Source organism: Boleophthalmus pectinirostris, unplaced genomic scaffold (genome assembly GCF_026225935.1).
Source record: "Boleophthalmus pectinirostris isolate CB_2022bp ecotype Guang Dong unplaced genomic scaffold, ASM2622593v1 HiC_scaffold_2, whole genome shotgun sequence".
Taxonomy (NCBI): domain Eukaryota; kingdom Metazoa; phylum Chordata; class Actinopteri; order Gobiiformes; family Gobiidae; genus Boleophthalmus; species Boleophthalmus pectinirostris.
In genome coordinates, this window is record NW_026571152.1 from 34259139 (window position 1) to 34278474 (window position 19336).

General features: G+C 37.8%; 1 protein-coding gene across 5 annotated transcripts in view; it reads left to right on the forward strand.

Annotated features, from left to right (window-relative positions):
* The window catches only part of mob2a (MOB kinase activator 2a), a 145088-nt gene that overhangs the window by 103943 nt on the left and 21809 nt on the right, over positions 1-19336 (forward strand). The window contains exon 1 of one of the 5 annotated variants that reach the window (XM_055155803.1): positions 2387-2576. The exons of the other annotated variants lie outside the window; for them this stretch is intronic. Within the exon in view, the coding sequence (XP_055011778.1) occupies positions 2467-2576 (110 nt within the window). The 5' untranslated portion in view covers positions 2387-2466. Of the gene's footprint in view, positions 1-2386; positions 2577-19336 lie in introns of those variants that run through there. 5 annotated transcript variants of the gene reach the window in all.

A 19336-nucleotide genomic window follows, 5' to 3' on the forward strand; every position in this document is an offset into this window, starting at 1 on the left:
GCCCCCACTCAGACCCTGTCCCGCTGATAAACCCTCGTGTTCCTCTGGGCCATAAGAATAAACCGTGTGAGTCGCAACCTTCCACTGAAAATACCTGTGAACACTAGATCTGCTCGATTATTTTGGTCAATATTGAAATCACGATTATTCAAACGATATTTTTTTAGTTACACGATACATTTATTCAGCATTTCTCTCTCAAAAAAAACACTTTGTTATTGATAATTTACATAAAACTTTGAAACTGAACATAAATATAGGCTACAAATATGTACCTTAGAGCAGTTTTGTGATTTCTATAACATAAAATGAATAAAATACACTTTGAGCATGAAATAAGGCATAGAAAAACATAAATGTATCCAAAATTAACTATATATCCAGCTCTATATTTAAAAAGTTTAATAAATATACTTATTTATATTAAAAATACCCCAAAATGAACTTTGTTAAGCTTTCGTTTCAACTCGATTATATGAGTTTGGAGACACACAAATCGAAATTGAGATCAAAATTCAATTAATTGCACAGCCCTGGTGAACACTGTAGTACATATAAATTACATGTTAACGCGTCGTTTTCATCGAGACATGTCACGATAATTACTATATTGACTTATCGTTGGAACATTTGGGGTCAATATTTATACATTTGTACGTCTTCTTTGCACTAACTCTGAAATTTCTGGTTATTTTTTGGCGATTTGATAAGATTTAAGACACAAAAGGTTGAATTAATCACTTCTATGACTCATTACAGACGCAAACTAAATACTAAAGTGTTTAATTCTAACAATATTGTACATTTAGAAGAGTTTTTGTGGTTTAAATCTTCTCTTGTTATCATGTCAGTGGCATAAATTAGTTCCAGTATTATCGTTTATCTTTATCGTTTATTTACTTCAGCAAAATATAAAATTTCCAAATGTGTCACCGTGACAGGCTTATAAGAGGTCACCACTGACGGAAACGTGTGAAAAAGACTAAAAGAAGAAAAGGACTTTGTTGACAGGTGTAATTAGAGGGAGGAAGGGTGACACATGATAGCTTTACAATTGTTCCCATTTTCTCATGGGGCTTTCAGAGTTCAGTGTAAGATAAGTATATGTTTTAAAATGTTCCCTTGTATAATTGACTGTGTTTTGGAAAGATTTGACAAAGAAGAAGGCCAAGGATCTATGTAGGGATATCTGCTTCTTTTTTTTAATGTCATATATTACTCAAAATTGACTTTAAGCTATGTTATAATCATGTTTTCTCATCAAAAACATACTGTGGTGTTTAATTTCATTCACACATCCTGTATTATTAGTCTGTCTACATCTCCAAAGCTCAAAATGCTCCACTTTGTGATGTCATGAAGCTGTAATTTTCAAGTTAACAGCTACTCTTTTTTTACCTTTGGTTGACAGATTGGCAATTCCAGGTCTGAAATCATCCAAAATGATTCAAGTGAAGGTGTTTGGAGTGTTTTTTTGTTTAAGAGAAGAACTTAAAATGCAGGTTTGTGCGTTTAAACATGTGTGAATGAAACAAAACACAACTCCAGATGTTTTTGAAGAAGAAACAGCATTATGACAGACCTGAAAATTGCATAATATGGGCCCTTTAAGTGTACGTTCTGAAATGTTCTCTTATATAATTGACATTTTTTTGGAAGGATTGCCAAAGAACTAATCCAGAGATCTATGCAAAGGATATGTGCGTCTTTTTAGATGAATAAACGTGCAGTTATCAAGCAGGCTTTGTTTGATTCTCTTACTGGTTCCTCTGCTTTCACAAAGTCCTGTTCAAACACGCCTGACTTCTTCCAGCCTATCACAGCCCAGGTGAAGTTCAGACTAAAGAGGAAGAATGCTGCGCACATTCTCAGCGTGCATGGGTCCACACTGCTCATGGTTTCTCACACTGCTGCAAGTTTTTGTATTGTTAAAACCATTACAAGCGTGTTTTGTGAGCGCAGAGGCATTGTGAGGCAAGCCCCTACCATAAATCAAGCTTAAAGAGGTTACGAAGTCAATAGGATTACTGTCTGTAAGAAATGTGTTACAAATGTAGGCTACCATATGCTCATTCTTTTAAAAAAAAAACGCAGGATGTCCTCTTTGCAGTCAAGGCCACTTTGTGAGAGATCATCATACAAAACCATTTCAAAACACTTTTATTTCACTATTAACTTCTCCTACTGCCCACCTGTTTTTACATTATAATTACCTTTCTGAACCACGTCCACATGGGCAGACTTGGCGTCATGTATCCACGCCCCGTCCGCGCTTTGCCTCTGCTTTCCTCTGATTGGCTGAGAGGCGGACGGAGGCGGGTCTACTGTGCACGCTCCACAAGTTTTTCTTCCTCGCGCACTGACTCACTGTTTCAGAGACTCCAATGTGGAGGTGGATGGGCCAGACACCTTCGTGATCATTCGAAGGAGGAGGTTTATTGACGTAGATTCTAAATGTTGTAAGCGATGGTCGGAGATTATTGCTCATTTTCTGGAGATAAGACGGAAATGCACTCAAATAGACCGAACAGACTAAGTTGCAAAATGGTGCTCCAAGCAGTTGGAAAAGTACTAAGGTAAATACTTTGTCTTTTGTAATGCATTCTCTACTGTACGTGTCCGATTCTCCTCTTACGTCGCTTCATTTCGACATTTACGCACGTATTTCCAAGTTTGTAATCGATTCGTTACAACTTTACGCACAGACAATACGGCATCACAATAAAAGCACGTACTTGGAACCTGCCAAAATAGTTATGGCATTGTGAATTCGTTTGATTCTTTATTTTATAGACGTATAAATTTTATAGGAGTCTCTTTGTTTTATTATTAACCAGGTATAAACCTAGAGTCGCCCGCGCGTAAAACCAAATTTTCTGGTACAAATACGCAAATAAACACGTCGATAATGTAATTTTCAACGCCAGATTTCAAGGAGAGGGATTTCTACGTAGTGTTTGAACGTAGTTTTGCCTCTAGCCAAACTTTATGAGCTTTTTTGCTTCATTTTTCCTCACCTAACGAGCGGTACCTTTGCCCATGCTGCTGGTATTCAGAGATCTATAGACTCCGCTGTTATCTGTCATCTACTGTGATAAATATAGTTCTCTGTTTGTATTGTAAACATAGCTGCTAATCATTTTCACATATTTTGAACGTTTCTGCATTAACTTATCACTCCAAAGTGGCATGACCCGGCCCACGCAACGCTTTAAGAATGCATGACCCAAATAGAAAGAAGTGTACAGTGTTTTTCTCGCAAACAAGAGCTTCAGTCTTGTCGCTGAAAATCGATTTCAGGCAGAAAAAATCAAACGTGCCTCTGCAGTTGTAAATAAACTTAACCTGGTTTACATTTGAAGCTTCAACTTTGTCATGTGAAGGGAGACTGACTGTCTGACTGTTGCTCCAGGGGCTAGACTGACTGCTATTTGCGCCTTTGTTGGAGTTTCCTTTTACCTTTCAAGTTCTGGGCCAGGTGTGTTTGAAGCTCCAGCCCAGAGGCACAGTTATCTACCCCTATTGTCCCTGTAGAGAAAAGAAAATTCCACTATGGTACCAGTATTTCGTCCAGTGTTATGTCTTGAGCCCAAATGAAGCGAGTTGTGACAAGTTTGTGTTTTATGGAGCTATGAAATGCACTGGCGCTCTCCACCTCCACTTTATTTGCCATAGAGGTGGGAGCATTTTTACACGCATTGACTTGGCTTTAAATGAAGGGGAGCAGTTCATCAAATTTAACAAGGATGCATAGTTAAACAGCAACTATTCCAGAAGAGTTGCAATAAACTGGAGTCTCAGTTGTATTGAAATTCCTTTTGTAAAAGCTGAAACCCAACTTTTAAAGGTCCTATATTACACAAACTTGACTCTTTTGAGGTTTAAGCCATGTTTGAATGTTGTTACCTCCTCAAAAACAAACTTGGAGTTGTGTTTTGTTTCATTCACATGTTCCACACTGATGAAGCTGTAGTTTTCAAGTTAACAGCTACTTTTTACAAGTCAGACCACCTAGTGCCTCCGCTCAATTTCATTTCTCTCCAGCGACTTAGTCAGGAATCGGAATACACTAGACGGTTCGCAAAAACCCCGAAAGTGCGAGTTCAGGCATCAGCCAATCAGCGAAGAGCCATACATTCCCGAGATCGAGGATTTAAAGCTGGAACAGAGAGAATGTTTGGTGAAATTTATGAACGGGAAAGATGTTATTGCCCTTCTTCTTACCGGATTTGGTGCGTTACATACGTCACAACCAAACAGCAGAAATTGGTTAAATAAAAAAATACCCGCCTACCATCGAGCAAACAAATCCTAACACTGTGAGGTCAAACGGTTTCTTCAAAGTGAAACCGTTTGCTGAATCAGGCTAACCTTTTACAACGTTACTTAGTAGATATCGGCAATTCCACGGCTGAAATCATCCAAATTACTCTAAAAACACAGAGGAGCCCTTCCTGTATTACCACATGACATCACAAGGTGGAACAGAGTTTACAGTTTGACAAGAACTCAGTCTAAATATGTAGCATTTGCGAGTTAAACATGTGTGAATGAAACAAAACACAACTCCAGGTCTGTTTCTGCTTGAAAATTCTAACATAAAACCATAAAAAAGTGCAATTTGGGCCCTTTTTTAGCTGTTTTAAATCTAACATATGTCACTTTCTTAGCGATATTCACCTTATTCTTTTATTCTTTTTTTGTTTTCTCCCCCCACTGTCCTCTTTTCTGTATCTCGTGTGTTGTGATGTTGATGAGTTTCCATTATAACGCTGGCAGGAGGTCTTTAGTTCCTCCCCAGGCCTGAGATCATCTGAATGGGGTTTTTTCACACAGTATGACAAGGAGCTGGAAGGACTTGAAGCCAGAAGTGCGCTACTGCTGTAAACACTGGCTGAATTGGCTTTGTTTGCATGCTAGTACTTTTCTATTCTGATTTACAGTCGCAGAGGGCCCCAATAATGTTTACTGATTAAGTGGTGACAGCTGTGTCCTCTTTGTTTTTCCCTTATCTCTCGAGTACAGAACGAAAACAGATGCATGTTTTTTATTTGACTCAAAGTTCAGGAACATTGCCCTACGCAGCAGCTTCATACTTAAAGGTACATTGTGTAATTTTTCAGAAACAAGCAGGTGACGGACCCTCTAAACAAAAAGTTACACAGTGCGTCTTTAAGCGCTCCCTCCCATGTGCTGGTTTAGTTTAACTTTTTATTTAGCTGCTGTGGTCTTGCTGTTCTGTGCTTGGTCTGTGTGCGCTTTTTACTTTGTGGTTTTTCGGAGAAGAGGCCGCTGAATGTATTCAATTTAGACACAAAAATAGATTCATGGGCTGGTCTGAAGGAAATGGGATCTTCCTCTGCTCTTCAGTGTTGGGAGTCGGGACTTTTACTGCTTTATTTTACTGACAAATGTAGTTTGTAGTTAAGAATGTGGTGTATTGTGGCTTAATTTAAAAGTGAATCATGTAACTTTTCTAACGAAGAGGGAGGTCTGCTACTGCTACTGCTACTGCTACTACTACTACACCTTACTGCTACTACTACTATTACTACTACTACTACTACTACTGCTACTACAGCTGCTATTACTGCTACTACTACTACTACTACAGCTACTGCTACTACTACTACTACTACTACAGCTACTACAGCTTACTGCTACTACTACAGCTTACTACTACTACTACTACAGCTGCTATTACTGCTGATTCTACTACTACTATTACTATTACTGCTACTGCTGCTACTACAGCTACTACTATTACTAGTATTATTACAACTACTACTACTACTCCTGCCACTACTACTGCTATTACAACTGCTACTATTACTACTAGTCTTACTACTACTACTAGCTGCTACTACTACTACTGGTACTACTACTGGTACTACAGCTACTACAGCTTCTACAGCTACTACTACTACATACTACTACTACTACTATGCTACTGCTACTACTACTACTACTACTACCTACTACTACTACTACTACTACTACTACTACTACTACTACTACTACTACTATTACTACTACTATTACTACTATTACTACTATTACTACTACTACTGCTGCTACTACTACTGCTACTGCAGGTACTACTACTATTACTGCTATTACTGCTACTACTACTATTAATACTGCTACCATTACTACTATTTAATTTAACCTATCTATCTGGTTTTGATTCAATTACAGGTGTTTTTAAAATATCTTAAAAAAAACCTGCACCTTCATACTGTTAGTGTGGTCGCCTCTCCACAGATCTGGCCTGTTATCCTGTTATCTGTCTCCATGAAGATATAAGATATGTTTAATGTAGTACTGCAAAACAAAATGTCCATGGAGACGAGCAGGTACCAGGTCCTCCACCAGAAAAGTCACACCTTTATTTGTTTTACTTTTAGGCATTTTCACTATTGACAGAGTTATATATAGAATGACCTCGAGTCACAAAAGCACATTTTAAAGCACAATATACAGCTACAGACTGCGATAAACAATAATAATGAAACTACTTTGTACCACTGACACAATAAAAATAATGTAAGATAATCCTAGTGAACCATTTTTAATCGACGGTATCATTAAAAGGCCTGAGCTGTAACAAATAAATCGCAGAACGAACCAATAATTAGTCATAGAAGTCTTTTATTCAACACTGTACAGCTCAAATCTTATTGTACTACAACAAAAATACCCCAAATCTCCCCAGATTTACAAAGAAACTAGTTCACACGATAAATACTGAGTCGGTGTAGTAATTATTTATGTAGAATAGCCTGCTGTCAGTCACCCGTCCATTGTAAAGCGGGCATGATTTCAGTCTAAATATTGCTATCTGAGCCCATTCTTATCATTGGTTCTGTTTGTTTACCTCAATAACAGAACTGTTTTGTGGACAGGTGATAAGTCGCGGGCGTGGCTCTGCACCTTGGAGCATTTTTGATCTACGAAGATACTGTTTATCTTTCGTCAGCTTTGCATAATTTGTCGACATTCCTTTAACTTCCCTGTGCTTGCTTCAGCGTTTTTGACCTTTTATCACCGTCAGAATCTTACAAGACGAGTTCTTTCTCTTCTCGTTTTACAAATGATTACACTGTTTTGCATATACCACCTTCACGTGACACTGGTACATTCCGTTTTGCTTCGACGCACAGAGCAGTCAGTCTTAAAATGCTCTTTTTAACCCACTCTAGATGATCTTGGAGTTGTTTATTTCGCGCTTTTGTAAATAAATTCCTAATAAATAAGAAACTGGCTTCAAAAGGGCATCGATGAGCTTCATTTGACTGGATCCGATCATCGTGGGTGACGTGAAACTCCTTTTAGTCCACTTCTTTATTCGGTTTATGGGAGAAACCAGCGGAAACTCATTATGTTTTTACAAGTCATTTATGTAATTACAAAAAGTACCCATGCTGTGATCAACTCTTTGGCTCGATCCAAGTAAGGACAAAACATTCTGCTCTGAACTATTTTGGAAATATGAAGATAAGAACCAGTTAGACCCAAAAAGCACTTGTGGGCAAATCTCCTGCATTGCTGTTTAATGGTTAGGGCATTAATCGGAAACAGGTTAAAGTAATGAAATGGGCCTGTTGTGAGCTTTTTTAGCATTTGCGTAACCTTTTTTAAAATGTTTGTTTATTGTGTTGGTTGCCGACCCCTGAATTTTGTGGTCGAGAGCATCATTTTCTGTTCTTTTGTGCATCTAACCAGTAACAGATCCAGTACGGCCCAAACCTACCATTTACAAACTGGGGTCATGTGTTGGTGGTCCCCTATTTATGTTTTAGTACACTACAATTTCCTGTAATTTACTGTTCTAAACATAACATTTATTGGGAAATTATGAAAAATGAATCGTAATTTGGTTGTTTTCTATACATGGGTTTGAAAATTTAGGGTGTTTTCATGGTGGACGATGACAGAGGATCTGAACCCAAAAAAACATCTCTAAACATCTCAGAGCAGACAGTTCTTGCTTCATCTGGATTCTACATGAGTCCCATAGACTATCCGCTGCGTTCCAAACAGGAAATGAGCATGGGTGTGCTTCCGGCTCCATCGACTCTTCACTTTCTATTGAAAAAAACGTCAACGTCTCTCCATAACTGCTGTTGTCAGGCTCCTCATTTTGGTCTTAAATTGTTCATATTAACCCACGCTACATGACAGGGTTCCCACGGTCATGGAAATCCTGGAAAAGTCATGGAAATTGAAAAGTGTCATTTTCCAGACCTGGAAAAGTCATGGAATTTTAGTATCTCTTTCACACATTTACAGCGTTCTGTTAAGTTAACATTAGGCTATTATGATTATTTCCAAACGTCTGCATCTTTTATTTAAAAGAGACGACAATAAATGCACTGACAGTAGGAAAGTAAGAAAAAAATGATTCAGTGAAATATCGTGATACTTCATTGCACAATTCTTAAATCGATTCAAAATGGATCCAAATCGATTTTTAAAATATTTTTCTCAAAAATTCATTATGTCACATTCACTGTTCTCATGATTTATACAATTATGTTCTCTTGAAGGTGTAGTTGACTGTACTATTAGGAGTAATTATTGGTAAATTGCAATATATCATCCATTGTTTTAGTATCGGGATCTTGATATATCGAATCGTATCGTAACGTGCAAATCATGATATGTATCGTATCGTCAGACTCAAGGGAATGCACACTCCTAATTGATAGTACTTTGAATATTAAAGAACTATAATACCAAACCATAAGGTGAGTGGAAAGGGTTAACATTTTATATTTAGCCCTAAAAGTCTGATCAATTCTACACATGTAGGTGCCGTAAAGTCATGGAAAATTCACTTTAGGTCATGAAAAAATTATGGAAAAGTTTTGAAATCTTTAACTCATACTGAACTTTGCTCCAAATCCACCCGTACAACTGCCATCCTCATGAGCTACGTTTGACTGGAGCCAAACACTCACTCAGTCCACTTCTTTATAGAGTCTGTGCTGAGTCCTCAGATAGCGCTGGACTCGTGACCCAGCTGTCATGACTCGCTCTGTGCCCTGTTGTGTGGAGCAAAGGTAGTGAGTGAAGGAAGAGGAGGCGGAGGAGGAAGAACAGGGGGCATTGAAAAGTGAAAGGCCCAAGCGAGGAGCCAACAGATGGACGATAGCAGCTGTCAGTCCAGGGTGTCCTGTGCTCTGGGCCTGTGTCACCGACCACACTGACTTTTATTGTGCACCAACGACCGTCTTCCTGTGTCACACTTCACCTTCTGCGTCCCATTTGGAGAGAGTGGACTTTAGCTCTGAGCTGCAGTAATGGAGTGGATTATCGCGCCGTCTTTGCAGGCAGAAATATGGTACCTGTGTCAATTTTAAAACGTGAAATCAAACCTGATGATTTTTAACGTTTTTAATTTAATCCAAAATTATTCCAAGCATTCTTATTATTCACAAAGCTGAGTTTATAACTGCTTATCACAACTTTCGGAGGCCGGTGTTTTGCCGTCACAGTAATGCTAACCAAAACTTGGATGCTAATAGCGCACTTCCTGGTTAGTATACGGTAAATATTTTGTGATGCAGATGCAGATAGGGCTCAGTGGCCTCATTTTAACCCTAAAAGTTGCTTTTACGGTATGTTTTAGCTCAGATAAAACAACTCAACTACACAGAAATTAAGTATAGATCTGATAATTCATAAAACAGAGCGGACTGAGCTGGAACTACAACAGATGAGCTGATTTGAGTTGTTGCTCAAGTCTCAAACATACAAAATTAGTCACAGGCTACATGGCATAGACCCAAGAATTTTTAAGTTAGTCACACTCACCTTTTAGTTGAAAATCAAACTCGTAAACAGGACCATGAAAGCTCGGATTGGTCACAGGCTTCTGAAAATACGTTGTTTAAATAAATCCATTTTGTATTTTTTTAGTTTTCATCTTAAAATTGATTTGACAGTAAGTAACTTTTAACCATAGACATTAGGGGTGTGCAAAAATATTAAAATCAATATCAACATATCGTATTGTTTAATGTGATGATATGGTATCAATACATCGGCAAGAGTGTTTTGTGGTGTATTTTACTAAATTATTTTGTTACAGCTACAGTTTTGTTGCTTGTTTAGAGGAAGGAAACTCATTATGCAACACATTTGACATTCACTGTTTTGATGAGTAAAATGGGTGTGTTTAATATTTACTTTGCTCAAGAAGTGGTTTAACAAAGATTTTTAGCCTCACAGCCATGATTCAGCCTTTATTTTTTATTGAACCGTATTAAATTAATTTGAAATATATCATGAAAGTGCACTGGATTGAAGTATGTATCATATGTCACGTATGTATCGTATGTATCGTATGGTCTGTATGTATCGTATGTATGTATCGTATCGTATCGTATCGTGGCCTATGTATCGTATCGTGGCTGTATCTATGTATCGTATGTATCGTATCGTGGTATCGTATGTATCGTATCGTGGTATCCGTATGTATGTATCGAGGTATGTATCGTATGTATCGTATCGTGGCCTATGTATCGTATGTATCGTATCGTATGGTATGTATCTGTGTATGTATCGTGGCCTCTGTATCGTATGGTATGTCTATGTATCGAGGTATGTATCGTGGCCTATGTATGTATGTATGTATCGTGGCCTATGTATCGAGGTATGTATTGTATCGTGGCCTCTGTATCGTATGGTATGTATCTATGTATCGTGGCCTATGTATCGTATGTATCGTATCGTATGGTATCGTATCGTGGCCTATGTATCGAGGTATGTCTTGTATCGGCGACTTTTTTTTCTAAATGAACATACTTGTAAAATACCCAAGTCAAACAGATTATTCAATTCTCTGTGTTTTGGAGTCGGGTCAAACAGATGGCGGAGCATAGTGTGTCCGTGTCTGTATTGATCGGTTAAATCGGCCTGTGCAGTTGTGTTTGATTCTGCGCAGCTCAGCTCCGTCACAGTTTACATTTCTCTGAACTCCAGCTCTCGTCCTGATAACACTGCGGTTCAGATATGGAGCGTTTATCTGAGTATGTGACAAAGGTCTAGTTTAGTTTACTCAGGTCTTTTACAATACTGTTCCAATATTATCTGATGCTTATCGCCATTTTCTTATCATTGATTATGTTCACTAAAAGAATATAGTCGTGTTGGGGCAAGGTGACGAGGTACAGATGGGGTTTTCATCTTAATACTTTTTATAAAACTGTAAATCAGAGGTGGTACTTAAAGCTTATCTCCCTGAAAATGTTATTGTTTTGTCTAGAATGTTCCACAGTATAGATTAAACCTTTTTATCGCGTGGGAGACAAGCACAACGCTACATTACAGTTCAGATCTGTGGAGAGTCGCCGTATTCGCAGAAGGAATTATTGTTTTTTTGAGCAATAGAAATGCCCGTAAATGTATAAATGCTAGATGGATATGTTTAATGAATCCGTGTATCATTCGTTGATTCGCTTTTCAAAATAAAATCAAAAATAAGAAAAAGAAAAAAACAGCAATTTTCTTAATTATTTGTCTCCAAAACCAAAATGAAAACAAAAAAATGATACGTGACTTAAACTGCGATGCCGTTTTGCGCCGCATACGGGCTGAACCAGGACTAAAACGGGACTAAACCAGAACTGAACCAGGACTGAGTGTCGGGACGGGCCCAGAGGTGCGCCCCTGTAGACCGTCGGGTGGTTCAGTCCTGGTTTAGTTCTGGTTTAGTCCTGGTTTAGAGCTGGTGTAGACCTGTTTTAGTCTTGGTTTAGTCCTGTTTTAGTCCTGGTTTAGTCTTGGTTCATTCTTGGTTCAGACCTGGTTTAGTCCTGGTTTAGTCCTGGATTAGTCCTGGTTCAGAAGTCACGGAAACAGTAAACAGACGTTGTCCATTTTTTCCATTATTCATATAAGACACGAAAACTGAAAAAATGAATCATTATCTGTTTTTTCATTTTGGTTTTTGGAGACAAATATTGAAGGTTTTATTTTGAAAAACAAATGAACAAATGCTACACAGATTTTAATGTCAGCCCATGGTACAGGTAGTGGACCCTGCACCAGAAAATTGCACAGTTCACCTTTAAATCTTTAAAGTTTTGATATTGTTAAAAGCTGAATCAGTGTTTCCCTAGTTTTTTCTGCTTACCATTAACAAAATTTCAGTGTGTTCTACGTTGGTGGTTGGTGCCAGTCAGACTGACACTGTCCTTCTGCTCCTTGTACCTCGTCTGGAGCTCAAACAGAATCCTGCTCCTTTTATGGCAAAGAGTGGCCTGGGAGGACCTGCCCCAGAACAGACAAAGCACAGACTATCTCACTCCCCCCCAACACCCAACACGAGGGCGAGCAGGAAGTTTTCTCTATCCTAAAATAAACTCCACATTTTTACCTCTGCTGACCACATAAATGTTCCAGGATGACACAAGCTTCACATGAAATGGCTTTGGTGAACTGATGTGACTCTTAAGGTTAGAATAGGTTTTCAAGGGCTCATATTACATCAAGTTATAATGTTTTATCATCAAAAACAGACCTGGAGTTGTGTTTTGTTTCATTCAGATGTTTAATTAATCCTTTATTATTAGTCTGTCTACATCTCCAAAGCTCAAAATGCTTGTTTTCAGCTTGTGATTTCATGTAGTGGTAGTTTTCAAGTTAACAGCTGCCTTTTTACCTTTTTGATTCATCAGATTGGCAATCAAACAATACGGTAATACTTTAATTACTTATTTCTAGGGCTGGGTATCATTCAGAAGTTGCTGATACGATACATACCTCGATACAGTGAGCTTATGATTCGATACGATTCAATACGATATATATTTCGGTTCGATTCGATATGGTTCAATAAAATATAAAGGCTAAATCATGGTTGTGATACTGAAAGTCTTTGGTAAACCACTTCTTGCGCAAAGTTCATATGAAACACACCCATTTTACTCATCAAAACAGTGAAAATGTCAAGAGTCATGTCATGAGTTTCCAAAACTATGGCGCTGTAACAAAATAATTTAGTTAAATATACCAAAAAATACAATAAGTCTGTGCAAAGTGAAGCTGAAAAACACCAATTTTACTCAAAACGGAGAAAATATCCGACACAATTGTAGCTCTTTAGTAAAGTATACCTGAAAATACTCTTGGCGATATATCGATGCAGTAGTCCACGATATCGATACTGTATCATCACATTAAGCAATAAGATTTAATCGATATTTCAATATTTTTGCTTTACTTGTACATTTAAATAATTAAGAACTTATCATTACCATTTATAGGTTTTCTCTTTTTTTTACTGATTATATTTTACCAGATCTTTGGCATTTTTTGTCCTAACGACGTGAAAATTGGCACTGCACACACCCGTCCCATTAGGAAGACACCCTCCAAATTTGAGATCGGTCGGACGAGAACAGACAGGCGTTCCTGGCATTAATAGACAGATTATGATGTGTAATGTCCAAGCAATTTCCTTTGAGGATCAATAAAGTTCGTCTTAAATCTTAAGTAAGTCTAGTTCCAAGGGCTGAAATGATCCAGATGATTCTAGTGAAGGTGTGTGGAGTTTAAAAACACAACGGAGCACTTCCTGTATTACCACGTGACATGACAAGGTGCAACAGTGTGTTTTCCGTTTGAGAGAAGAGCTCAGTCTAAATACGCAGGGTCTGTGCGGTTTGAGTGATGGCTAAAGAAGAGTTTTCCCACACTAAAGCCTCTCACATGACTGCGCTCAGCTCGTGTCACCGAACCACATGAAACACACTTCGACGCTGAGGAGAGGAGACAGACAGAAAAATGTGTAAACTTCACAGACTCTTAAAGACACAGTAATTAAAGAGGCTTATATTACACTATTATCTGATCTCTGTTATAATATAATTTCCTTGTCAAAACATGCTGGAGTTGTGTTTTGTTTAGTTTCATTTACGCATGTTTAACACACAAAACCTGGGTATTTAGGCTGAGGTCTTGTCTAAAACTAAATACTCCGCTCATTTTCCACCTTGAGATGTCATTTGGTAAAACAAAAACACTTTCACTTGAATCATTTGGATAATTTCAGCCCTGTAATTGCCAATTTCTGCTAAACAAAAAGCAGAAATTAGAAGTTCAGCCTTAATCATGTGACAAGAAGCTGCTGCTGACTTAATTTATATTTTCAAAGCAATGTAAAGATACTTAATTTACGTGAATCGTGATAAAATCGAAATCGTGATATTACTTTTTTACAATACCATCCACCAATAACTTCAAAACTGTTTGGACTTACTGCTCATGGAATTGCAGCGGGTTTAGTCGATATACCTGAGAAAAAGTGACCCAGAAAGTGTCCTGTCATTAATAATTAGCCAGCAGTGTAATCTTTGGTGTCCTTGGTTCTCAATGAGGCCAGAAACAAGCTCGAGTGATAGTGAAGAGTCAAATACCTCTATAAATGATTAGCGAGGAGAAAGTGAGCCTCAGCAGAGTGCGTCACCAAACACAGATTTCTTTAAAAAGGAAATCAGAAAACGTTTTGGGTTTTTTAGAGGTCTTATATTATACAAAATTGACTCTTGTGAGGTTTAAGCCATGTTATAATGTTGTAACTTCATTAAAAACATACCTGGAGTTTATTTTATATTACTTTATTATTAGTTTGTCCACATCTCCAAAGCTCAAAATGCTCTGGTCCACCTCGTGATGTCATATAGTTGTAGTTTTCAAGCTGCCTTTTACCTTTAGTTCAATAGAGATTAGGCTTGGGTATGGTCACAAAGCTGCCGATACGATACAAATGTCAATACATAGGCCATGATACGATACAAATCTCGATGCAGTGCACTTTTGATTCGATATATTTCCAGTCGATTCAATACGGTTCAATAAAAAACAATGCCTAAATCATGGTTATGATACTAAAAGTCTTTGTTAAACCACTTCTTGTGCAAAGTTCATATGAAACACACCCATTTTACTCATCAAAACAGTGAAAATGTCAAGAGTCATGTCATGAGTTTCCAAAACTGTGGTGCTGTAACAAAATAATTTAGTAAAATATACCAAAAAACATTTTAATCATCAAAACAGTGAAAATATTAAATGTGTTGCATAAACGAGTTTCCGCCCTGTGAAAAAGTAACAAAACTGTAGCTGTAACAGGGTAGCTACGGGGTCTTAAAAGTCTTAAATTTCATGTTCCTAAATTAAGGTCTTAAAACGTCTTAAATTATGTTGTTCAAGTCTTATTTTTTTCACAAAAGTTTTAAATTTCATTAGCCTATTTTTTGTTTACTCAACCGGTTTGCAGTGTGATGTTAAATGTGAAATCACGTAATATCAGTGAACATCTAATTTGGAGTATGCACAAACAATACTTAGGTTGTCTTGTTAGAATGTTATAAATGATTTTTTGGCCATTTTACAAGCAATGCATACAAATATAAATGAGTTCTGAATGAGATTTTATAATAGTTAGTTTAGTTTTTTGTTATTTAAAGCAGTGAGGAATGGCCATTATTAGAACTGGACCTGGTGTTTTTTGTTTTTCTTAATTTTCTTTTTAAGCAGTCTTAAAAATGTCTTAAATGTCTCAAATTTGGGGTAGTCAAACTTGGGGATGTAACAAAATAATTAGATGAAATTTAACAAAAAGTGCTCTTGCTGATATATCGATACAGCAGCCCACGATATCAGTATTGTATCATCACATTAAACAATACGATATATCGATATTTAGATATTTTTGCACAATCCTAATAATAGAGATTGGCTGAACTTACCCAAATGATTCCAATGAAGGTGTATGGAGTTTAAAAACACAGTGGAGCTCTTTCAAAACGCAACTCTATTTCTGTTTTTAATGAGGAAACGACATTATAACATGGATTAGATCAGAAAATTGCGTTATGTTGGCCCTTTAAACAGCCAAGCAGCCTCGTGCGTCTGGTCCTCTTGTTATGTTTAGTCCAGTGTTTAGTTGTTGCCGCGGTTACGATCAGGGCTGGTTTACTCTTAGCTGTGCATCCACCCAAGAAGCTCATCCAACGGCTCTCAAATATTTCACACAATTTATTACCTCAGTATATTAGACTTTCCGAGAATTGAAAGACTCGACTGGCTGAACTTCTGATTTGTTTTATGAGAATCCGAAGTAGAAGAATGATGTATTTTATAGCTATTGTCCGTGAACGAAATTCCCAAACTATGAATTGTCCTCGGAATTATGACGCAACATAAACAAAGAATAAAAGGAAAAGGGAAACGATGTTGAAATAAAAGCGTGCATAAACGGTACCAGATCGCCAAAGTAAATTCCTGGATTGTGAATTTTGTTTGTGAATTAAAAGACTCCTAAATGTGAACTAAACCAAACAGAATGAGCCTGGACTTAAAGGTGCACTGCGTAACTTTTCTAGTGGAAGGTCCGTCACCTGCTGGTCTCCATGGAAATGTTATTGCTTTGTCCAGAATGTTCCACAGTACAGATTAAACCTATCAATCACAAAGGAGACAAGCAAATTACAGCTAGGGATGTGCAAAAATATTGAAATATCAATTTATCGTATTGTTTAATTTGATGATACAGTATCGATATCGTGGTCTGCTGTATCGATATATCGTCAAGAGTATTTTTAGGTATATTTTACTAAATTATTTTGTGTAAGAGCTACAGTTTTCACAAAAATAAGAAAACTATAAAACAACTATTTTCTTTATTATTTGTCTCCAAAATAAAAATAAATAAATAAATAAAAACAGATAATGATTCGTTTATTCAGTTTTTGATTTTGTGTTTAAATGAATAATGGAAAAAACGGATAAACGGTCGTTTCTCGTTTCTGTGACTTAAACTGTGATGCCGGACTTTTGCACCACATATGGACTGAACCAGGACTAAACCAGGTCCGGAACTGAGACCAGGACTTAGACCGAAACCAGACCGGCACTGAGACTGGAACCAGAATTGAGAGCAGGATTGAGACCGGGAACAGGACCAGGACCAGACCAGGACTGAGACCGGGACCAGACCAGGACTGAGAGCGGGACTGAGACTGGGACTGAGACTGGGTCCAGACCAGAATTGAGACCAGGACTGAGACCGGGAACAGGATGAGGACTGAGACCGGGACCAGACCAGACCAGAACTGAGACCGGGACTGAGGATGGGACCAGATTGGGACTGAGACCGGGTCCAGACAGGCACTGAAATCAGAATTGAGACTGGGACTGAGACCAGGACTGAGACCAGGACTGAGACCAGGACTGAGACCAGGACTGAGACCAGGACTGAGACCAGGACTGAGACTGAGACCAGGACTGAGACTGGGACCGGACCAGAACTGAAAACAGTTTAGTCCTGGTTCAGTCCTGGTTCAGTCCTGGTTCAGTCCTGGTTCAGTCCGGCATCGCAGTTTAAGTCACGGAAACAGGAAACGGACGTTATCCACTTTTTCCATTATTAATTTAAACAAAACCTGAAAAAAGAAAAAAAAAAACATGTTTTTTTTTTTTTTTTCATTTTGGTTTTGGAGTTCTTCAAATAATGAAGAAAATTGGTGTTTCTTCATTTTCTTATTTTTGGTTTTATTTTGAAAAACGAATGAAAGAAGAATACACAAATTGTACGCGACTCCAGTGGGACCTACACCACCGTTGGAGTATTTTATGATAGTGTTTATGACAGAGCAGTGGTTCTTTCTTTTTTAAACATGCTACAAAACAAGCTTGGCGAACTTGTTTTTTTTTCTTTCGGACAGTGAGAAAAGACAGAGGTGAATCCAAAACCTTCGTCAGCGGAGGCAGGGGTGTCGACAGAAGCACAGGAAATGAGGGTCACCACACGCACCATAAATCCAGGGAGTGTACAGCTACGGCCCTTTCCCTCGCCTCGTACAAACCCAAAAAAAAAAAAACACGAGCTGATGCCGCCAAGAATCCAACACACGCTAAATACTTTCAACTCCTTTCAATAAGCTTATCACGCGTTTGTAATTAAAGCCATAAACTCGTCAAACGAAGTCAAATGAGCCGCTCTGTGTTCAGGCTCACAAAGGACGAGGCCATTACTTTGTCAGCGGAGTAAATACGAGCCAAGAAAGCTGTCAGAAATTCACCTTAGGCCTATTACAGGAATTATTATGATAAATAATAAAACTGAATCTAACTGCCACTCGCTGTAAGCCAAAAGCATAATTACGCTTAACACTTTTTAAATTAGCAAGATGATAAATAAAAAACATGATCTGTAATTGATAGGTACAGTAAGTTTATTTGTGTTGCAGGAATTGTACACAAAGAAATTCAAGACATTAAAATCACAACACAAACAAATCACGTTAAATTAAAGGAGAAAACTGGAGTATTTTTTTCTGTTTTTGTGTATTTTGTTTTCTCCTTTGCTTTGGATCCTCCCAGGACAACTAAGAGATTTCACAAACATCATAAAATTACGTTAAAAACAGAAAAGAGTGAAGGATAAAAACATTTCAGTCGTACACACAGCTAAATAAACAGTAGAATGAAACAAAATTAATTAAAATTTTGCTGTAGATGTGACGTCTTTACAGCTCAAATGTTAATGTTATAGAAAATCTGCACATGATAAATTTTGAGTTTTCTCAAAAAGTAGTAGCCTGGTTCATCACCTGGTTTCACTTCGTAGAAACCGTCTGACCTCGCAGCATTAGAATTCTTTCTCTCAACGGTAGGCGGGTGCTTTGTTATTTAACCAATCCCTGTTATTTGGTCGTGACGTATGTAATTCGCCAAATCTTGTAGGAAGAAGGGCAATAACGTCTTTCCCGTTGATAAAATTCACCAAACATTCTCTTCGTTCCGGATTTAAATCCTCGATCTTGGGAGTCGTTGACAACATAAATTATATGGCTCTTCGGTGATTGGCTGGTGCCTGAACTCGCACTTCTGGACTTTTTGTGAACCCTTTAGTGTATTCCGATTCCTGACTTAGTCGCTGGAGAGAAATGAAATTGAGTAAAGGCACTAGGTGGCGCCAGCCTGTCTAAAAAAGTAAACGGAAAAAGTAGGGCCGCACCAATCCAATTCTGGAATCGGATATCGGTGCCAATGCTGAAACCTTTGCTGGATCAAATATCGGCTTCCAAATATCTTTTCAGTTCATATCCTGGTTGGACAGATTTAAGTCATCCAGAAAGTCACATAATATTTGAACTTTTAATTCCACAAAATTAACAGCTACGTAACAGATTTGGCTCAGTTTTGTCTTTTTTTATTTTAATTTTAAGGAAATAAATGCTGTTTTCCATTTCTGCACTGGTTGGAGTATCGGCAAATACTTAAAGCTGTAGTATCGGAACTGGACAAAGCTGGATTCCTA